Source organism: Protopterus annectens, chromosome 10.part0 (assembly GCF_019279795.1).
Source record: "Protopterus annectens isolate FY-2018-M chromosome 10.part0, PAN1.0, whole genome shotgun sequence".
NCBI classification, from domain to species: domain Eukaryota; kingdom Metazoa; phylum Chordata; order Ceratodontiformes; family Protopteridae; genus Protopterus; species Protopterus annectens.
This window is the reverse complement of record NC_056744.1, coordinates 531798977-531817464: the sequence shown is the minus strand read 5'-3', so window position 1 is coordinate 531817464 and position 18488 is coordinate 531798977. Positions and strand designations below refer to the sequence as shown.

The window sequence follows — 18488 nt, the reverse complement described above, 5'->3', positions numbered from 1 at the left end:
GGTGCTGCAGGAGTGGGTGGGAATGGGGGTAGGGTAAAGTATGGGAGCAGAGTGAGCCCGAGCGTAGTGATGGCAAACAGTGCGGGCTGCCCCCCCCCTCAGAAGAGTGCAAAGAAAAACAACCAGCATGAGAAGTAGAAGCTATAAGGTAAGTGAAAGCAAGGAAGCGGTAGAGGCAGGAAGGTAGGAGTGTAAGCAGATAGTTGCAGACACACTACTTTAATGGCCTTGGTGTGTGAGTAAAACAAAGGAGGGCAAATCTATCTGGGGAAAAAATACACCAAGTAAATGGTACTAGCCTTACTTTACATGAATTCTAATGGGGAGGCAGATTTAGTTGAGACAAGATACAGCAAGTATATTGTTAGTTGTGTCACTTAGTGGCAAGAGACAAAGCTAGTTGTCAGGGGTAGAGGTGGGGAGCCCTTGCACGTGTGCACACTGGCCAAAGCAATGTTTAAAAATAACTAGCAAAAGTAACAAATATGCTATAAAAAGAAATGCAAACAACCAGTCATAATGTTTAAAACATAACTATTAAGGACCAAATATGCTAATAACAAGAAACTTTAAACATTCAGTCATCTATTCAGACTTGTCTGATGGGTATCCTTATTAAAAGGTGTTACTCTTGGATTGCCATAACTGTAGCGTAGCAGTAGTTTTATTTGTCAATATCACAGAGCAATGTATGGTACAGGATGAAATTGAAGAGAATGTGCCACAGGAAGATGTAACAGAACTTTCTATAGAATGCCCACAGGAAATGGAAAACAAAAAATGTGTCCTCGGTCTAGAAGAAACTGAGCTAAGAGAAGAGTTGCTTGACTTACTAGAGATAGACATATTAAGATCAATGAAAGAAATAGACTGCAGAAGGTCAATAAAACCCCAAAAGTCAGAAGTTAGATAAAACAAATGAACCCAGTAATTAGGACTGTCCCTAGAGATTCATGCGATATAGCAGAAATAAACTGGATATATTATTGTGCAGCTAAACTAATGACTAATAAAGTTCTACTACAAGAACATAAGGTAGTGAAGGAGAGAAAGGGGAGAAATTGAATACCATCATGGAAGTATTGAATAGAGAAAACTATAAAGCAACTAAGACAAGATGTGTCATTATTAGAAGAGCCTAGAAGAGGGAACAGATCAACAAAAATACTCAGAGAGATAGACATGATAAAAGCAATGCGCAGTATTAGAACATATCAGGATCTATCATGCACTACAGCAAATAATAAACTAAAAATCTCAGTACAAGCAGAAAAACTTAGAAGATATGTAAACAAATATAAAGGAAAAGTACAAAATAACCAATTTATTGATAACCCAAAAAAGTTTTATAAAGAATTGGAAAATAAGGTAAAAGGAATTGAAAGACCACCAAAAAAAGAAGAAATAGATACATTTTGGAGAAATATCTATGAAGATCCTGTGGAAGATAACAAAGATGCTAAACAGACAGAAGTAAAATAAAGAATAAGAAGTTTAAAGGTACAGGATACAAAATGGGATGAAGGAACAACCAGAGAGATTGAAACAATGTTTAGAAAAGCCTCTAATTGGAAAACCCCAAGCCCAGATGCAGTACCTAACTTCTGGTTAAAGGTATTAATGTCTTAGCATGAAGATTTAGCCATGAGTAAGCATTATTTATATGCCCACCCCGAACAGATACCAACCTGGCTAACAACAGGGAAAACAGTGCTCCTACTTGAACCTGCAAGCTACCCTAAAAATTATAGACCGATAACTTGCCTTCTGACGACATATAAACTATACACTGGAACTGGTGCCGACAGAGTTTATAGTCATTTAGAAGAAAACTCAATTATGGCAACAGAACAAAAGGGCAATAAAAGAAAGTCATATGGAACAAAGGATCATTTGTTGTTAAATAAAGTCATAGTGGAGAACTGTAAAAAGGGAAGAAATTTAAATATGGCCTGGATTGACTACAAAAAAGCATTTAATAGTATCCCACATTCATGAATAAAAGAGTACTTATACATAAGATAATAAGATACACCCTATACTGATTGATTAATATTACAGTGACCATGAAACAGTAGTAGACCACTTTGCAATTAAGCCATGATAAAGGGCAACTTATTATTCCAGGGATAAAAATCCAAAGGGGGATATTCCAGGGTGACTCTCTGTCACAGCTGCTATTCTGCCTTGCCCTTACTCCATTAAGTTGTTTACTTAACAGCTTAGGTCATGGCTATAATTTGGCTTCTAGAAAACAACAAAGTGCAAAGACTTCTCATCTTCTCTTTGTCATCGATTTAAAACTGTATAGCTCATCAGACGAGGAACTGAAAGTATAACTGCAAGTTGCCAAATCTTTTTCAGATGATATAAGAATGTCATTTGGTTCTGATAAATATGCAAAAGCAACCTTTAAAGCAGGAAAACTGCAGCACCAAGAAAACATCAGTTTGGGACAAGAATGTGATATAAAAGAACTTGAGCAACTCGGAGTGTATAAATATGTGGGAACTGATGAAGAATCAACAATAAAAATGAACAAATGCAAATATAACTTAGTAAGGAGTACTTCAGAGAAGACTTAAATTAATCCTGAAAACAGCTTTGACATCTAGGAACAAAATCCTGAAAACAGCTTTGACATCTAGGAACAAAATCCAAGCTATAAATTAATTTGCTCTTCCTGTCCTAACTTACAGTTTTGGAGTGATTGACTGGCCCCAAAATGTGCTGGATAGATTAGATAGGAAAACAAGAAGGATGCTTCATGCTCACAAATGATTTATAAAAATCAGTGCATACCAAGATTATATATTCTCTATTCTGAAGGAGGGATGGGCCTTCTTGAAACTGATTACACGTATAGATCTGCAGTCGTGGGACTCCACACATATCTGCTGACCTCAAAAGACCCAAACATAGTGAAAGTTTTGAAAGATGAGGAGAATAAATCTAAGATGACTTCCCTGCTTAGGCTCGCAGAAGCATATCGGTATCAAGCAGGAATGGCAATCAAACCACAAGTAGATAAAAATCAATCAGCAACTGAATGTGCAAAAAAAACAAAAGAAAGAATATAAGGTGAAGGACCAGATGAGAAGGCAAACAATGTGGAAAATGCATAAATATAGTTGCAAGTATAGAGAACTTCTGGAAGAACCTCATGCTGATCAGGAACGAATGCAGGAATGGTTAAGGAGAGTTGAATTTAAACCAAGAGATGAAAGGTTAATACTGATAGCCCAAGATAGTGGGCTACATACACATTGGTTTCCAAAGTCCATTGAACATGTGGGAAAAACAGACAAATGTAGGTTTTGTAAAACAGATTGGAAACAGCTGCACACCTTGTTGGTTGTGACATACTAATGGCAGAAGGATTGTATACTGAAAGGCATAATAATGTGGTGAGATTGTTGCACTTGGGATTGTGGTATTGAAGTGGCTGAAAAACACTGGAAATATGAGCCACAAAGCATCACGAAAAATTATGACGTCTGTATCACATGGGATCACCCATTACAAACAGTTCACAGGATAGATGCTAGAAAACGAGATATAGTGGTCCAGGAGAAGAAGACAAAAGTAGCATTGATCATTCAAATCACCACACCCAGTGACTACAGTGCCCTATGTACAGAGAGACACAAAGTCATAAAATGAGAAGTTATGTACCTACCATAACGTTCCATGTTAGTTGTCTTCTCTCGCCTTCTTTCTTGCTTGATGGGTTCGGAGCCGATCCTCGGCTCCGACTCGGCACTTGCTAAGCTCGAGAGTCACTTTTACCAGCTCGAGGCAGCCCCATATCCCATGATGCAAGGCGGTAAGTACCCAGATCTCGTTTGATAACAAAGGGCAATAGCACCTAGCATAAACACTTCCCAAAGGAAGAAGGAAGAAAGAAAAACTTGCAGGATGGAAGAAGGACCAGCTCTGTATGGTCTTCAGCATCATAACTCCTTGTAGAGAAAGGTCTGTCCAGGCCTGGGGGAAGGAGGGAGGGTCGCAAGAAAGAAGGCGAGAAGACAACTAACATGGAACGCGTTATGGTAGGTACATAATTTCTCAATGTTAAGTTGTCAATCTCGCCTTCATTCTGCTTGATGGGACCGTCCCTAGCACCTCTATCCTGGGTGGCTCAATGGAACAGACTCTTGAGGACTGTAGAGCCAAAACTGGCTCTGTCCCTGGAGGCCAAGTCCAATTTGTAATGGGAAACAAAAGTATGAGGAGTGGCCCAAGTGGCGCTGCACAAATAGTGTCTAAAGGAAGTCTAGCTTGAAAGGCTGTAGAAGTAGCTAAGCTTCTGGTTGAATGTGCTTTAGGTTTTGAGCACAGCTGTTTTCCCCTGAGCCGATAAATTTCAGAGATGACAGAAGAAAGCCATCTAGATAAGGTCACTTTTGAGACAGGAAGGCCTTTCTTATTATCAGCATAGGAAACAAAGAGTTGATCTGATTTCCTAAATTGTTTAGTTCTGTCCAAATAATATCTGAATTGTCGATGGACATCAAGATAATGTATTTTTTGTTCCGATCTGTTAGAATAATTTGGAAAAAATACAGGGAGATCAATGGATTGATTTAAATTAGTCTTTGAGGTGACCTTAGGCAAAAAGGTCGGATTAGTTCTCAATGATACTCTGTCTTTGTGAAAGACCAAATAGGGGGGGCGAACAGAAAGAGCATGAAGTTCAGACACCCTCCTGGCCAATGTAATAGCTACCAGGAATAAGGTTTTCCATGAAAGAAATTTCAGGGAGCAAGAAACAGCTGGCTCGAAGGGGGGAAGAATCGAGGATGTCAGCACTAAATTTAGATCCCATTGAGGAGGAGGACTCCTGACTGGAGGCTTCAGGAGGAAAATTCCTTTCAAGAAGGCTCTACAAAGCCTGTGGGACATAATATTGTGATCTGCGAACCCGACATGAAAGTTCGAGATAGCAGCCAATTGAACTCTAACTGTAGAAGAAGAGGAGCCTGCATGAAAAACCTCTGCTAAGAAATCCAAAACTGCCTGAACTGGAGCAGTGAAGGGATCAATATTCTTGGCTTTAGCCCAATAAGAGAAACGCTTCCATTTGCTTGTATAAATCCTCCTGGTAGAAGATTTTAAGGAAGCTACTAGAATGTCTCTAACGGGTTTAGAGATCAAAGGAAGCCTGGCTAAGGAAGGAAGTGGAGCAACCATGCTGTGAGGTTGAGAGAAGGGATAGACCGGTGCAGCTGACCGGATTGGTGAATCAGAAGATCTGGCACTGGGTCCAGATGCCACGGCTGCACCAAAAGATGACGATGGAGGAATGGAAACCAAATTTGTCGAGGCCAATAAGGAGCAATGAGAATAATTTTGGCTCTCAAAACGGTCGCTTTCTGGATAACTTGAGGGATCAGAAGAAAAGGAGGAAAGGCATAAAGAAGTCCCTGGGGCCAATCCTGGGTCAGAGCGTCTCTGGGGGGATGGCCTGGCAGAGGGAAGAGAGAGAAGAAGTCTGGGCATTTGCTGTTTTGGGGAGTAGCAAAAAGATCGCAACATGGGCGACCCCATTCCAGAAAAATCTCTTCCACTATAGATTGCTTGAGAGACCACTTGTGAGGCATGAGAATAGCTCTGCTCAATCTGTCCGCTAAAATGTTGGTTTTCCCAGGGATATGCGTTGCTACCAGAAACCGATGAGAGGAGATCGCCCATTGCCAAAGTCTGAGCACTTCTCGACACAAGGGGTAGGACTTGGTTCCGCCCTGTTTGTTGATATACCAAACTACAGACATGTTGTCTGTGTGGACTGCAATTGTCCCTACGGGAAGAAAGTCGTTGAGGGCTTGCAACATTAAAAGCACTGCTCTCATCTCTAGGACATTTATGTGCAGGTGGTATTCGAACGGTTGCCACGTCCCATGAACCATCCTTCCCTGATAATGACCCCCACCCGATCAGGGAGGCATCCGTGGTGACAGTGGCTACCGGGATGGGGGTACAAAGTGTCTGCCTTGGTGAATCTGGGGAGAAGTGATCCACCAAGCAAGATGATTCTTGCAAATCTGTGTCACCAGTATTTGGTGACGCATTGGAAGTTGTTGGTAAGACCACTGAGTGAACAACATCCACTGAAGAAGGCGCATGTAGAAGTGAGCCAGGGAAGAAGAGTAATGGCCGCAGCCATGAGGCCTAATACCTTTAGAACCATTCTGGCCTGTACTTTCTTGTTGGCTAGAATGATCCTGACATGACTTTGAATGTCTGAAACTCTTTGATCTGTAAGGGTAGCTGACATCCGAACAGTGTTTAAGTTTGCGCCTATGAAAGTAATAGACTGGCAGGGCAACAAGGATGACTTTTCCAAGTTGATCGAGATGCCCAAATGAGAACAAAGATTTATTGTGTAATCCCTGGCTTGAACAAGCTGATGCCTGGTGGTGGCTGAAAGGAGCCAGTCGTCGAGATACGAAAACACCTGGAATCCTTGACGTCTCAGGTGAGCCGTGACCACTGCCATGCATTTGGTGAACACTCTGGGGGCTGTAGTGAGACCAAAGGGCAGGGCTCTGAACTGGAAATGACTGGACCCCAGCCGAAAGCGGAGAAATCTCCTGGAGCGTCTGTGAATTTTTATGTGATAGTACGCATCCTGAAGATCTATTGAGCACATCCAGTTGTCCTTCTGTAAGAAGGGCAGTATTGACTGGAGTGACCATTCGGAATCTTGTCTTCCTCACAGACTTGTTGAGTCTGCTGAGATCCAATATTGGTCTCCAGTCTCCCGTCTTTTTGGGGACCAAAAGAACCTTGAGTAGATTCCGGGCTCTGAATGATCTGTTGTAACTGGCTGAATGGCTCTTTTTTGCAGTAGTTTTAAGACTTCTAACTCTGCAATTTCCCTTAGACCAGGTGGTACATCTGGAAGGGAATTTGAGGGATAGAAAGGACTTTCCTCGAAAGGAATTTTGTAACCCTCGGATATGATCGACTGTACCCATCTGTCTTGAGTGAGGGAACGCCAGGCTTCTGGGTACAGCGATAGTCTTCCCCCGACTGCCTCCAAGGCGGGACAGCCGGGCAACATCTCAGGGATGCTGAAAGGGCTTGTCAGAGAGAGACTCCCTGTTTCCCTGGTTTTGTGGACCCCCTCTGCCTCTAGAGCGGTGTCTGTTGTTGTTACCCCCTCTGCCTCTAGGGGTAAACTGACCACGTGAATCCGGCGTGACTCCTTGGGATTTGCGGAACCACATTTTGCCACCCTTCTGTCCTTTGGGGTAAGGTCTAGAAGGGGTGGAAAAATGGACTCCTACGGCAGAAAGAGTTTTGCCGTCCTGCTCACACCTGGTCAACGTTTCCTTCACTTGATGGCCAAACAAAGCTGACCCATCAAAGGGAGAGTTTGTGAAGGATGCCTTAAAGGGATCTGCAAAATTACAGAGCCGCATCCAGGCTTGGCGTCTAAGAGCCACACCTGTACCTGCGGCTCTACTCGCTCCATCAGCAGCATATGATATCAGCCGCATGGAGGAGTTAGCAATGGAGTTAAGGGTTCCTAGCTGTGAAGCAATTTTTTCTTGAGCCCCTGCCGCTGTAGGATCCTGTACTACTTCACCTAGTTCCTTAAGGATATCCCTCTGGAGTCTGGTGAAGTGACATAGGTAGTTCAGCGAACGCATAGCAAAGGTCGCTGAAGAAAACATCCGCTTACCATATCTAGCCATGGTCCTAGAGTCCTTATTAGGAGGATGGACAGGTACGGAAGGATCTGCAAGTTCCTTCTTAGTGGCAGCCGCCACCACCATGGCATCAGCGGGGACACCTTTTGTGAGGAATTGTTTGTCCGACGGGGCAGTAATAAATTTAGAAGGCCTCCTAGGGACTGGCTCTACAGAGTCAGGAGCAGCCCATGCCTTTCGAGCAATAACTTGCATAAGGGGGTCGAAAGGCGGAGACACCCAGGAGGTGGAGGGCCGAGATCCAAACGCCTCCAGGTATACTGACTCATCCTCAGAGGGATTGTTGGTGGGCCAGTTTCCCCTCTGTCTAAGGAGTTCTAGGATGTCTGAGAAGGAGACATCCTCAGAGGGGGATCTTGGGGATCCCTCTGACTCATCTAAGTCAGTATCCAAGTGATAGACTCGGGAGTCTACATGTTTCCTCTTACAAGTCCTCTTCTGCGGAGGATCTCCCGACAAATCAGGAGAATCCTTGGAAGAGGGGGATATTCCCAGTGGGGAAACCTGAGGCGGAGGATCTCTGGGTCCGGGAGCAAGAGAAGTGGCAGAGATGTCAACAGGCACTATAGAGGGAGGAGCTAAGGGAACAGACTGCTGGCTGAGTCCAGTGGCCAGCACACTCTTCATCACCTCGGCTCCCTCCCTGGGAGGTCCGAGAGAACCCTCTCCGAAGAGCTAGGAACTCCAGGACCCACCGAAAAGGAAGGCTCCGAGGCAGATGTCGGAGCCGAGCTCACCAAGGCCGAGGCTCCAAGGGGAAGAGCGGGGTCGGACAAGGGTCCGATGCCACTCACCCCCTCGGAGGAGACCATGGAAGCCCAGCCACCGAATCCCTCTAAGGAAGGTCTCAAAGAGGAGATAAGAGTAGAGGCTGAGGGAGCAGAAGGGGGTATCTGTCCCTCAGCCATAGCAGAAACTATTCCCGAAGACTCCAACTCCAAACTCTGGGGTAGAGTCGAAGGAGGAACTGCAATGGGGTGTGGACTAATAGTCGTCTGCTGAGACGGACTATGTAGCATTTGGGCCAGTGCCTGTGATTTTAGTAATCTACTGACCACTCTCTCTAAATCATGGTCAGAAAGCCTGGATGACCTAGAAGATCGGCTCCGATGGCTCCGTTCCGAGAGGAGAGGCGAAGCCGGAGCTGAGAGTATCGGCTCCAAGGAAGGGGACCTAGACCTCTTCCTCGAAGGAACCATCGGAGCCGATACAGCCATAAAAGTAAGGGTGTCGGAGCCGATCGGAGCCGACACCGATGCCTGAGCCACATGGTGGTCGGAACCGATCGGAGCCGACACCGAAGTGGTCGAACCAGAATCGGCACCGATAGCCATCGGTGCCGAAGGTTTGAGTAAACCAGAATCAGCTCCAGCCGGAGCCGATCTCGACTCCAAAAGAGTCGGAGCCGAGGCCACAGGCTTGGACACAGAAGCCTGGGCCTTGGAAGACTTTGAAGTCTTAGATGGGGCCGACTTGGCCGGAGAGCCCTCCGGCTTAAGCAGGCCCCTCAAAATCAATTTATTTCTTCTTTCCTGCAGGACTCTCTGGCTAAAAGAGTTACATATAGCACAGGAGTCCTGCAGGTGAAGAGGCCCCAGGCAGTAAAGGCAAGAAGTGTGACCGTCTGTCAGAGACATCTTCTGACAGCACGAGTCACACTTCTTAAAGCCTGAGACCCTTTCCTTAGACATGGTGAATAATACACACACACAACACCAGTCCAAGAAATTAAATTATATATCCCAAAAAAACTATCAATAACACACACACACACACACACACACCCTAACAAGGGGGGGGATGGGATGGGAGAAGTCTGACTAAAAGTTTTAAGGAGACAGGGAATTTCTAGTCAGAAAGGGACTATAACTGTGTTAAAACTATAAATTTTAAAGTTTTAGAAGAAAAAGGGGCAAAAATAGTAATGTAAAAATCACTTACCAGGAGCTGGTAAAAGGAGGACCTCATCAGCGAAGCGGCAAACGAGATCTGGGTACTTACCGCCTTGCATCATGGGATATGGGGCTGCCTTGAGCTGGTAAAAGTGACTCTCGAGCTTAGCAAGTGCCGAGTCGGAGCCGAGGATCGGCTCCGAACCCATCAAGCAAGAATGAAGGCGAGATTGACAACTTAACATTATCAGGATTTGCAAGCAGAAATGAGAGCAATGTGGAAGAAAGATACCCAGATAGTTCCAATAGTAGTAGGAGCAACTAGTCTTATAAAAAAGAGTCTACAATCTCATATATGTAAGCTACCAATACACGTAACGCCATACAAATTGCAGAAGGAGTCATTACTGGGTACATTGCAGGTGCTGCAAAGAGCACTTTTGGCTGACGCCAAAGAGTGAAACAATATTAATTTCATGAACTTTAAACATATTTTGATTTAGGAATGGGGTCCATTCCCATTATGGTATTAGAAACCCAAAAGAATTGGAGAAATTAAAAAAGATGAGATGTTGATGGAAAATGACATTATTTTTAAAGGTCCTAAAGACATTGACAAAGTACTTTCATCTTGTTCAGTATGCAATAGTACCAAACCACATCTGCAAAAAGAGTCACTTCAGCTACATCAAGTTCCTGAACTACCTTGGTCAACAGTAGCCACTGACATATTCAAGTGGAACAATCAGCATTACTTAGTGCTGGTCGACTTTTATTCTAACTGGTTTGAGATCGATTTGTTGCCTAACCTAACATCCACTATTGTTGTTACTAAGTTGAAATGTCATTTCTCAGTCCATGGTAAACCACATAAGCTTATCTCTGACAATGGTACATAATTTCCCAGTCAATTGTTTTGACTTTGCAATTTGCAAGAGAATGGGACTTTAAACATGTTACTAGTAGTCCTGAATGCCCACAGTCAAATGGACCAGATGAACATGCAGTGCAGAGTGCAAAGCAATTAATAGAGAAGTCAAAGTGTGACAATACCAACATTTTTTTGAATTTACTCAATCTCGGAAACATACCCTGTGATGATATACCTGACTCACCTGCTCAAAGACCTTTATCTAGGCAAACCAGAACAACTTTGCCTACTAGTTCCAGTTTGTTGAGGCCTACAGCTAAGAACAACAGAGCAAAGCCCAGCTACTCAGAAAACATTCTTTTCAAAAATCTAGTTATGATAAAATGAGCAGATTTATTCGTCCATTGAAAAAAGGAGAGACAGTGAGGATACAACGGCAAAAGGTTTCGACCAGATAGGTCAAGTAACAAGTTTATGTACCGAGCCAAGATACTATTTTGAGGAATCTGAGGGTGTGGAGTACAGGTGAAATCGCAGACATCTTCTTCCTGTGATGATGTTCCTGATGTCCCCAAGGTTGAACATTCAGCAGTGACAGTCCCAGTTGCTAGACCTAACTCTAAATTTTATGTCAAGTAATTTGGTCGCATCTCCAGACCTAGTGTAAAATATACAGTAACCTGGACATAGTTGTCTGTACATATCTAGTTCAGTATAATTGCATGTCTAAAACTATCTTGTATTTATTGCATGTCAATCAATGTCATCAATGAGGTACAATTCATTTCTCAAAGAGGGAGGATGTAGAATATGTATGTATGTGTGTTGTACCTTTAAGAAGCATTTTCAAGAACAGCACGTGCATATAAATAGCAAGCACGTGCTAGCTTCAGTGCCATTTTGAGAGTGCAGCCAGAGAGTGAGCAAATATGAGAGAGAGAGAGTCTGTTTATAGGTTTATCTAAGTTACAGTTATTGCCTCATTCCTGATGTATTTGTAAATAATAAAGCTGCTTGAACAGACCCCATTAATATTAGTCTGTTACATCCTGACCGGGCGAACAACAGTTATGTTTATATAGTTTGATTACTTCTATATGAATGTAAATTTGCCTATGTCACAAGTGATAATTCAATAAAGGTGTTTGGGGAAAAAATATCTTGAAAACTTTTATAATGAACTACTTAAGATACCAGTTTGCTGCTAAAAAATGAAAACCATTAGTTTGTGGCATTTGCCTTAGACCTTAACTGTAACTGGATTCTGACTGCATCATGCATGAAGCAAACAGAATGATATTAATGTATAGGTACCTGTCAGTTTCTAGATAGAAGCATAGGTCGTCAACAAGATGATTGACAATCACAACTCGATTATTGATGAGTCGCCTTTTCAACTGTGGCATATCTAAATTTTCACCAGAGTCCACACTACGGGAACCCAAAGATGAGCTCTGCTGTCGAGAAGTGCCAGTAGCTGAATGCACTGTACTTGTGGCTCGAGGTATGGCAGTATCTAGAATGAATAGATCAGAATTTTTAACAAAATTAAATGATTAAACAATGCGCATTTTAGCAGCAGAGTGTTTTAGGAAAAAGTCACCGTGCAAATTACATAACCTCTAAAAAATACTTAATAAAATTGTATTTAAACCAGTATTTAGATTTACACTGTTTTAGAAAGAACTTAGCATATAACTTATCTAAATTCTCAACTTAGTCTGCTTAGTTTTTAATACTAAGGTAGTTCCTATGAACATGCGGTAATTGCTCTATCTCAATTATTTTTTTTATTATTTTGCATATTTCTGCTGATGTTTCTAAGAATTTTATGTAACCTCTCAATTCTTTACCCAGCCCTCATCTTATGCATCATTTGGCACACTCCAAGTCCTTGGATTTATCACTTCAAAAGACTAGTAATAAGATTTTCAGAAAAAGCACCCATTCTGGCTACTCCTGTTATGGGGTCAGGAAGTAGAAGGTTAGCGAGTATGCCATGAGGAAAGTAGTTATCATCCATATGCTGGCTAGGAGGGGTCTCTTATTCCAGGGAAGCTCAATAGGCAGTGACACTAGATGTGACCACATATGCTCCTGCATTCTGTAAATAAGAGCATGTCTTTTAAGTTTCCCTTTAGCATCATTTTTACAACTGTGGCCAATTTCATCTGCACAGGAACACACAGAAAGTGAAAATGTTAGACAGTGGTGTATCCTTTACCTTGACATAAGACAGGAAAACAAGCATGCTGTCAAGTTAGCCAGTCAGCTTGGCTGACCAGTTCATTGACTGAGACCATTTCCTGAACCTGGGTTTCTGGTGATGCAGACAGATGTCTTATCTCTGTAAAAGGGGACCTGAATCTTCTAATTATTATTACATATCATTGTAGTATAACTCTGTAATGCAGTTACAGTGTCTATAACATGGCCTTTTTGTTCTACTCAAATAATAAGGTACACAACAACTATACAGCACTCCTGTTTCACAGCAATTTTCTATAGCTACTTTAAAACGTGTCACTATCAAATGTCTGATGATATAAGATTACTGTCAAGGAATTCTTAAAAAATCTTTAGCTTTTCTTTCATTAAGAGTGATGTTGTGACTGCTTTGCTTTAATTTAAAAGCCAAAGTACTGCAATTGTTTGGCAGTTAAGTACTGAAATTACATCTTTGTCTCACTGCTTCTTCTTACCTATTTACTCTATTTTCTTCCCTTGGCACATGTTGTCCTTGCACCCTGCTGAGCATTAGCTCATTTACTCTCCATTACTGAGGTGAATATCAACTGGGAGGCACCATCATTAAGTCAGCCATCAGGGGTAGTTTGTGTTTTTTTTGTTTTACCTTTATATCCCCACTCACGCACAGTTACACTGAGAAAGGTTGAATGTGGAATTGGTTACTGTACTGAGTGGTTTCCCCACTACTGCAAGAGATGTATGCTAAAAATCACTCTCATAGGATGCTATTTCCCAGCAGGGCAAAATATTACACCCCTAGAAAATCTCCTGAGCTGGGCTACTCTATCTCTACTCCAGGAAACCATCATTCTCAGTGACTTAACATCAACTGGCTATCCTGTAATAACAATCTCCCAACCATTCACCTTAATCTCCATGGGTTCACTCAACTCATTCAATCCCCTACCAGAATCAACAAAAACCCTAACAATCATACCTTACTTGACTGGATCCTAGTCAACAAAGCCCCTCACTCTTACCTAGCAGGCTGCTTACCTGACAGTCTTAGTGACCACTCCCTCACTTTCCTAATTCAGCACCACACAAAGGCAAATACGGAACAAGTTCAACTTCAACCTCAACTTCTTCATCTCCTCCCTTCAAAAAATTAACTGGTCACCACTAAAATACCTCAACCTAGATGAGGCTGTCCACTTCGTCAACAGTACCTTCCTCTCCATCCTACACAGCCATGCTCCTGTAAGAAATGCCAAAGTCAGATCCAGGCATGCCCTATGGTTACAAAAGACCACCCTAATGAAATCCAGAGATAAGGCCTGGATGACTTGCGACTAACAAAAAATAACTCAGATAGGCAATCATTCCTTGAATTGTACAATAAAGCCAAAAAGCATATAAAATTAGACAAATCCCTCTACTATAAAGCCACCCTAAACTCTACCAACCACAACCCTAAGCAATTCTGGACCACTATTAACACTATCCTCCACCAAGGGAAGGTTGATACCCCCCAGTCCTCCAGCAGTATTGCTGAATCCTTCAACAAACACTTCACTGAAAGTATAACATCTCTAAACAAACACTTCCCTACAACAGCCCCCCCAAACTCCTAACCCTAAACCCCCCACCCCTCTTTTCTTCTTCACCTCAGTACCTACCTCCAACATAAAAAGACTATTGTTAAAACTTAAACCCACCAAACTCTCAGCTGACAACCTCCCCTCTAAATACTTGAAAACTGCAGCTGATACACTCGCCTACCCAGTTTCAATTCTACTCAACCATTCCATAACTGAAGGCTATGTTCCCTCGATATGGAAAATATCCAACATCATTCCCTTCCACAAAGGCACCCCCTCCACCGACCTCTCCAATTACTACCCCATTGCTATCCTCTCCCCTCTCTACAAGATACTTGTAAAATGTATCAGCACCCAGGTCTCCAACTACCTCCTAGTTAATAATCTCCTCTCCAAAACCCAGCATGGTTTCAGGCCATATCAGAGCACTGCTCTCCTTCACCAACACTACACTTCATCACAAAAACAATGGCCTCTTCTCTACTGCTGTATTTCTAGATCTCTCAAAGGTCTTTGACATGGTATCTCATGAGCTACTACTCCCTACTCTCCCCAACCTCTCCTTCTCACAATCAGCCTGCAACTGGTTCCACAGCTATCTTGACGGATGCCAGCAATCAGTAATCTGGGATGATAACCTATCACCTCACCTCCCAGTTACTCTTGGAGTTCCCCAAGGGTCTATCCTTGGCCCTCTGCTATTCTCATTTTTCACTAACAACATACATACTGCCAGCACACAAGCATCTCTTATACAGTATGCAGATGACTCTACTCTCATCTGCTCTGCCCCCACTCTACCAGAACTACATCAAATCACACAGGAATCATTCTCTTCTGTAGAAAGCTGGCTATCCAATGCTCAGCTCCTACTCAACCCAAGTAAGACAAAACTTCTCCTGTTCCAACCTTCCAAAGCCACCCAAAATACCCCCCACTTCAACATTCTTGCCAAAGACAATACCATCATCTCTCCATCAGAACACACAAAATTACTTGGTGTGGAAATAGACAAACTTAGATTTGACACCCACATATATCTCACAATAAAAAATGTTCAGAAGAAACTTGGTGCATTATATCGAAGCCGCCATTTCCTAACCAAGGCGGCTAGAATCTCCACTGCCAATTCCCAGCTAATCTCCACCCTACTCTATGCATTCCCCCATACTTACCAACCTTAAACAGACAGACCTACACAAGCTGGATGCTTGTTACAACAAAATTGTTAAATATGCCATTGGAACCTCCTACTGCAGCCATCATTGTATCTCCCTTAAAGAACTAAACTGGCTAGAACTCCCACAACTCCTTTACTTTGATCAACTCACCCTCGCTCATAAACTTATTAACCACCCCCTTATCATCCTTTCCCTTCAAACCCTTCTCCAACCCTATCATTCCACTAGGCCCCTAAGTTCAAGCAAAAAAAATAAAATCAACTCACTGTTATCAAACCCAAAAACTCAGCAGGAGAAGCCATATTTTCATGTACCATATCTAAACTTTGGAACAGTCTTCCACCCTCTATAACTACTCTTCCTTCCAGCAGCCTTTTCAAGACTGCACTCAAATTCCACTTAAATTTGCAGTGGCTTTGTCCTTGCTCTAATCCAGACTAACACCCCCACCCTTACCCCCCCACCTAGACTCTTAACCCAACTATACTACCACCACTACTAACCACAGTCAGAAATAGCTAGTTGTCTTTACATACTTTAACATCTTGTCTGACAACTTTGTTACTAATATTATAAACAAACAGCTATCTTAACTTGCAACATTTACTGTATATACTGTTGATAATCAGTACCTTGTTATTGTATTAAAGCCAAGAACCTGTAATGTTGTTTACTATTGCTGCAACTTTGTATCTCTGTTTACCATGTGCATGATGTGGAGCTTTTCTCCCTGGGCATCCGCTGAAAAAGGACCTGCATCCAGTTGGAATTTCCTAGTAAACAAATGTAAATAAACAAAATAAATAAATAATAAATAAAAAGTGACCACAGCACCAGTCTCAAACATGGAAGTTGGTTTTCCAGCTCTCCACTGGAGAAATCTAACCATCCATATGAGCTCCCAAGCATATGCAGCCCCCCCCTCCACAGAGAGGCACATGGACCATGTCACTTCCCTTCAGTCTTCTCCCTGCCTCTTCCAGGCTGAGGATGCTAAGCAAACCTTGGTCACGAGTCACAGTCAGGGCTTCATCCTTCTATGCTATGCAGCTAGTCATTAGCTACTTACTCTTTTTTTTCCTCATCTGTAACTGTGGTTCATCTGGGGGAACAGCTTGACCTGTAGCCTCCTTTTTATTTTTGCTGTTTGAGTTCCTTTCTCTATGGAACTTTATTAACAATAAATTAAAGTCTTACATACATCTGCTTTTTTATTGCCTGGCTGACATAACCCAAAGCCAAACAATATTGTTTCACTGAATCTAAGGTTTTAGCCAAGTGGACATCAAACTACTGTTTACTCTTGGGCTCCACATTCAATCTTCTCACAACCTCTCAGTAATACAGACCAGATAAAAGGAATGGAAAAGGATTACTAACATTGCTAAAACAGTGCTAACATGTACCCTACTTGTATAGCTGTAAGCAATTCCACAAATGGCTCAGACCTTAACTGGGCTTTCACTCAACTACTATTAAGCCATAATACACAACTTTTACAGAAGCTATAAATGTCCCTTTTACATCTTATTCCATTTTTAAAAGCACTTTGTAACAAGTTTCAACTCTTTCAATATAAACCAAATGGATGATTTGCAGGGACCTTAACTTAAACTAGAACAGTCCAATAAAGAGCAAACTAACTCAAATTATTAATCCCCACAACTTAATATAATCTTTCTTTTATCTGATGCCAAGGTAAAGGGGAAGGAGGTTGAGTATTCTGAAGGAGGTGAACATACAAAATATAGATTAATCATTATAATTATAAAACTCAAGGCTTCCAAATGGTCGTGCAATAAATCCAAAAAAAAAATGTATAAATGAAAGACAAAATGGCAATAAAATACACACTTTTAATAAAACAAAAGAACAACCGGTAAGTGCTTTAGGGGCAACTATAACTGCAAATCCAAGTTTGTTGTATATTTAATATTATGTAATTCCTGTCATGGATTTTATATTGGAAGAACAATATGTAGCTTCCACCGCAGAAGTTATGAACAGTCATCTTAGGGCAGTGGAGAAGCTAGATTTGACCAATGCCTTAGCGAGATATGTTGTAAGTGTTCATAACAATGCTACAGTGGGGTTTAGTTTTATTATTATTGACCAAGTATCAAATGCAAAAAAAAGATGGGATGCAGAAGAGGTTTTGAACTGGAAGGAATATGCCTGGCAAGTGAGGCGAAACACAGATGCAGACCCAGGTATGAATGAGAAAGAAAATTTTGAAGCAGTTTTATGTAAGAAAGGGTTAAAGCATTGTTAATGTGGTAATCATGTGATTTAATTAGCATATAAATATGAGATTTGTATGTGGTACAACCGGGTCTAAAGAGCTTCTATGTGAATGAAAGCGCTTACCAGTTGTTTTTTTGTTTTATTAAAAGTGTGTATTTTATTGCCGTTTTGTCATTTCCGTTATGATAATTATGTAACTTTTGCATCTACCATGATCCTGTCCATCTTCATCAAGTCTTCTAAGCTCATCCTACTAGTTAGAATCATGAAACCATTCCTCAGGCAACTCTGGTCCTGAAGGTAGACCTATGAGATCATACCCAGCTTACATATAAGTATTTTGAGAAGCCTGTATCACAAATATGTTGTCCAACGATGCATTTTTAAAGAATGCTTTTGAGGCAGCCATTCCCATAGTGGAATGTAGGTGCAATATGTAAAGCCTTACTGTACTGCGCAAAACAAAATGTAATACATTCCAAAAACTATCTATACAAAGTGACTTTAGAGATTTTGGAGAACAATTTGTTAGCAGAATAAAAATCAAATAACTATATTCTTGACTGCTTTTGTATTGTTAAAACAGAAATTAAAATTAATTGCCTATGCACATTCATGCAATGTATAATATACTCTCTTAGGTGGTGCAGTGGTTAGCTTTGTCATCTCACAGCAAGAGGTTCTCCCATTTGATTCTCGGCTGGAGCGCCATCTGTGTGGAGTCTGCATGTCCTCCCCACAGTTGAGTGACATTTAAAGACATGCAGGCAGGTGCATGCATGAATGGGTGT

The 18488-nt window shown here is 41.8% G+C and overlaps 1 protein-coding gene across 1 annotated transcript in view; it reads right to left on the bottom strand.

Moving 5' to 3' along the window:
* The window catches only part of RGSL1 (regulator of G protein signaling like 1), a 1267980-nt gene that overhangs the window by 545263 nt on the left and 704229 nt on the right, over positions 1 to 18488 (bottom strand). The window contains exon 14 of the mRNA XM_044086788.1: positions 11796 to 11997. Within this exon, the coding sequence (XP_043942723.1) occupies positions 11796 to 11997 (202 nt within the window). The remainder of the gene's footprint in view (positions 1 to 11795; positions 11998 to 18488) is intronic.